General features: G+C 30.6%; 1 protein-coding gene across 1 annotated transcript; it reads left to right on the top strand.

Annotated features, from left to right (window-relative positions):
• Positions 1–628: 628 nt before the first annotated feature.
• Positions 629–2,506, top strand: LOC140893352 (uncharacterized). Its single transcript, XM_073302409.1, has 3 exons — positions 629–1,142; positions 1,764–1,936; positions 2,225–2,506. The coding sequence occupies exons 1-3, from the start codon at positions 687–689 to the stop codon at positions 2,304–2,306; spliced, it is 711 nt and encodes a 236-aa protein (XP_073158510.1). The 5' UTR covers positions 629–686; the 3' UTR covers positions 2,307–2,506.
• The last annotated feature ends 908 nt before the right edge of the window (positions 2,507–3,414 follow it).

Raw genomic sequence — 3,414 nt, 5'->3', positions numbered from 1 at the left:
TTCAAAATATTTTACAGCAGTTTGCCATTTTCTAAAGAATTAGCATTTTTTTTATTTCAAGTTTTCATCATTTATCAAAATGGTATTTAAAAATTTTATAATATATATATATATATATATACATATAATAAACAATTTCCAACTTATTAAATGTAATCAAACAAAACATTTTTTAACAAGACAAAAATACTTGTCTAGAGTTTTTGGGAAAATTGCAATTTTGATCCGGTATGTTTGTTATTTTGCGATTTTGGTCCTCTATGTTTTCAGATTTCAGTTTTCAGTTTTAGTCCTGCATGTTCCGAATTTTGGCAATTCTAATCTTTTTTCTTTGAAAATACTTACATGACATCATACTATCAGCTCCACATCAGCACTAGTGCATTGGTGCTATATCAGCGTCATATCAGAAAAATAACTGAAATTGGAAAAAAAAAAAACACACTAAAAATAAAATTTGAAAATATATAAAACTAAAATTGCAAAGTGACAAACATAAATAAGTCACGACTAAAAAACTATTTTCCCGGTTTTTTTTCATGGCTACTTGTCTACATTTTCATTTTGCCACTATAAAAACCCTGTTTTGCGAAGAAGATGGAACATAAAGCTGAGTAGCAAGAAAGAAAAGAACTAAAGAAAAAAAAAAAGGTCCATTGAAATTTCTGAAGTTTTACTCAAAGAAAATGCTCCTTAGAAGTTCTTCTTCGCCGGTACTGAACTCGTGGCTTTCACAGAAGTTGAATTCCGAATTACCAGAATTCAGCGCGAGATTAATCAATATTCCCAAGTCGAGATCCTTTTCTTCCATTCATATGTCATCATCAGTTTCGTTCGATGATCGAAGCAAGAAGATGGCCGCGGGAATGTCTTCAGAAACCGATCTGAAAGATCAACTCGAAAGATCGAGCTGGCCAATATCAAACTCTGGTAGTCTTCATGGGTTTCTCTCAACAGTGAAGTATACTGATGAAGAAGTTGTCGGCGGAGGAGGGGGAAGAGGGCGGTTGTGTGGCGGCGGTTCTGGGTTCCGGGATTCAAATGGTGGGAGTGAAAGCGTGGAGATTTATTATCAGGAGATGATTGCTGCTGACCCTTGCAACTCCATCATCTTAAGCAACTACGCAAGATTTCTCAAAGAGGTAATTATTCATTAATGGAAAATAATATTAATAATATAATAATAATCAAATATATTTATTTATTTATTGAATTTTTTAGGAAAATTGAATTTGATTGTACTTAATACGTATTTTGCAAATAATATTACATGTTTTTTTTTTTTTTTTACAAGTATAAAAATTATTACGGTTTTAATCTGCAACTATTTTTAGAACATTATTCGCAAAAAAAACTCTTTGGGTTTGTGTGAAAGGGATTTTGTATCTAGTATTTGATTAATTCAATAGAATTTTAAAATATTTTATTTTCTGGTATGCAATTTTTTCTGAAAAATTAAATATTTTGTACAAAAAATCTAACTTGAGTGATGATGTTTTTTTTTATAAATTTATTATAATTATCTATATAATTTTTTATTATTTAATTTATAATTTTATCAGTTTTGATGTGTTATTATCTTTAAATATATGCATGCATCAAACAATCACGATCTTAGCAATACCTGCATATATATATATATAAGGGTAAATTAAAATCATAGTATATTTTTCATATTCTAAAATTAATTTTATTACTTTATTTTCCCGATTTTATTTCTGAGGGCCTAATTTATTTTAGGGGAAAAAAATAAATAAATGCAGTTTAAAGGAGATGTTGAAAAGGCAGAAGATTTATGTGGAAGAGCTATTCTGGCAAATCCCAGCGACGGAAATGTTCTGTCACTATATGCAGATTTAATGTGGCAAACATATAATGATTCAATACGAGCTCAATTTTACTTTGATCGAGCAGTCAAAGCATCCCCAAATGATAGGTAAAAAAATATATACGATTCAGTATTTTTAGGTCTTATTAAAATTTAGGAAATATTTGACATGTCAAGTATTATTTAACTACGAACTGTTCAAGAAAAACGCTGATTAAATGGTGACAAATTAGAACAAAATTGCATAGAGGGAGACATAGAAATAAAAAAAAAACAATTTCCCTCTTATGGAAACCTTAGTGATAATCAATTATTGTTTAATCATTTTAGCATATGGGGTCATGTTCGAGTTTCATATATAAGTTGATTGAATTATTATGTGTTTCTTTTGTGCAGTCATGTTTTGGCTTCATATGCTCGATTTCTTTGGGAGGCTGAGGATGAATGCCAAGGACAAGAAGAAAGTGTCTTATTATAGCGATGCACTTGCGTGGTTATATTAATTTAATTCGAGAATTTACTCAACACGCAATGATTATTAGCAGTTATGCGGGTAATAATATATTATAATATATTCTATAAAATTATAATAATATTGTGATATTGCTAGGTTAAAATATTAGTGTAGTATAGTCAAATGTTTGTGTTCTCATTCTTCGAGATTTAACTCGTTGTAAATATAAGTGCCATATTAAATTAAATTACTATAAAAACCTTTTTTATTTATTTTTTATTTTTTTTATGTTAGAGCGTTGCACTTAGACGAGAGCGAGGGTGTTGGGTAGTTTCTCAAAATTGGAATGTGACATCACTAGTACTCCCCATAACATCATTGACCTTGATCGAAACATGACATACCCAATCATTGGAGTTTTTATGCAGCCAGAAATATAATTGAAGGGATGACTAACATACCATGACCAGAGCAAGAATTATTAATTTGTCTGGGTTAGGATTTTAAACACCGAAATCTTTTAAGATCTTGGATTAAGTGACTCGAATTAATATCAAATTTATACAAGATTAATACATAAAAAGTTGTTAGGAATCAATCCGAAAATTTGGTATTCCGAGAATTAATAGACAAACACAAATGCAGCAACAAGAACAATAATCCCAGAAATAGATAAAAACAACGCACACAGATCAAACTCAACACTAACGCGAAAGCAAATAAACGACCCAAGTATTTACATGGTTCGGCAAGGATTTGCCTACGTTCACGGGAGAGCAACACAACCACTTTATTAATCACTAACAGAACAAATCCAAGCTCAAGAACAGAACTTATTACAGAGATTGACTAAGATAAACTCTCAAGCTAGATACAGACTCAATTCAAGCTTTAAAGCCTTGAATTCTTCCCGTCACAATCTTCGCTTAGTTTTTCTCCTCCGAAATTTCTCCTTCTCTCTTAATATATTCTGAAAATTTTGATTTTCTGTTATGTTCGTTGCGACCAGCTTCCATCTACTTATATAGAGAATTAAACCGACTTTCATCTTGGGCTTTAGGTCAACAGTAACTTACGGCTCAATTATAAAGTCAACATGGTCCAACCCGATAAGTCTTTATTCATCAGTCTG

The sequence above is a fragment of the Henckelia pumila genome, chromosome 3, assembly GCF_033568475.1.
Source record: "Henckelia pumila isolate YLH828 chromosome 3, ASM3356847v2, whole genome shotgun sequence".
Taxonomy (NCBI): domain Eukaryota; kingdom Viridiplantae; phylum Streptophyta; class Magnoliopsida; order Lamiales; family Gesneriaceae; genus Henckelia; species Henckelia pumila.
This window is presented reverse-complemented; position numbering and strand designations above follow the sequence as displayed.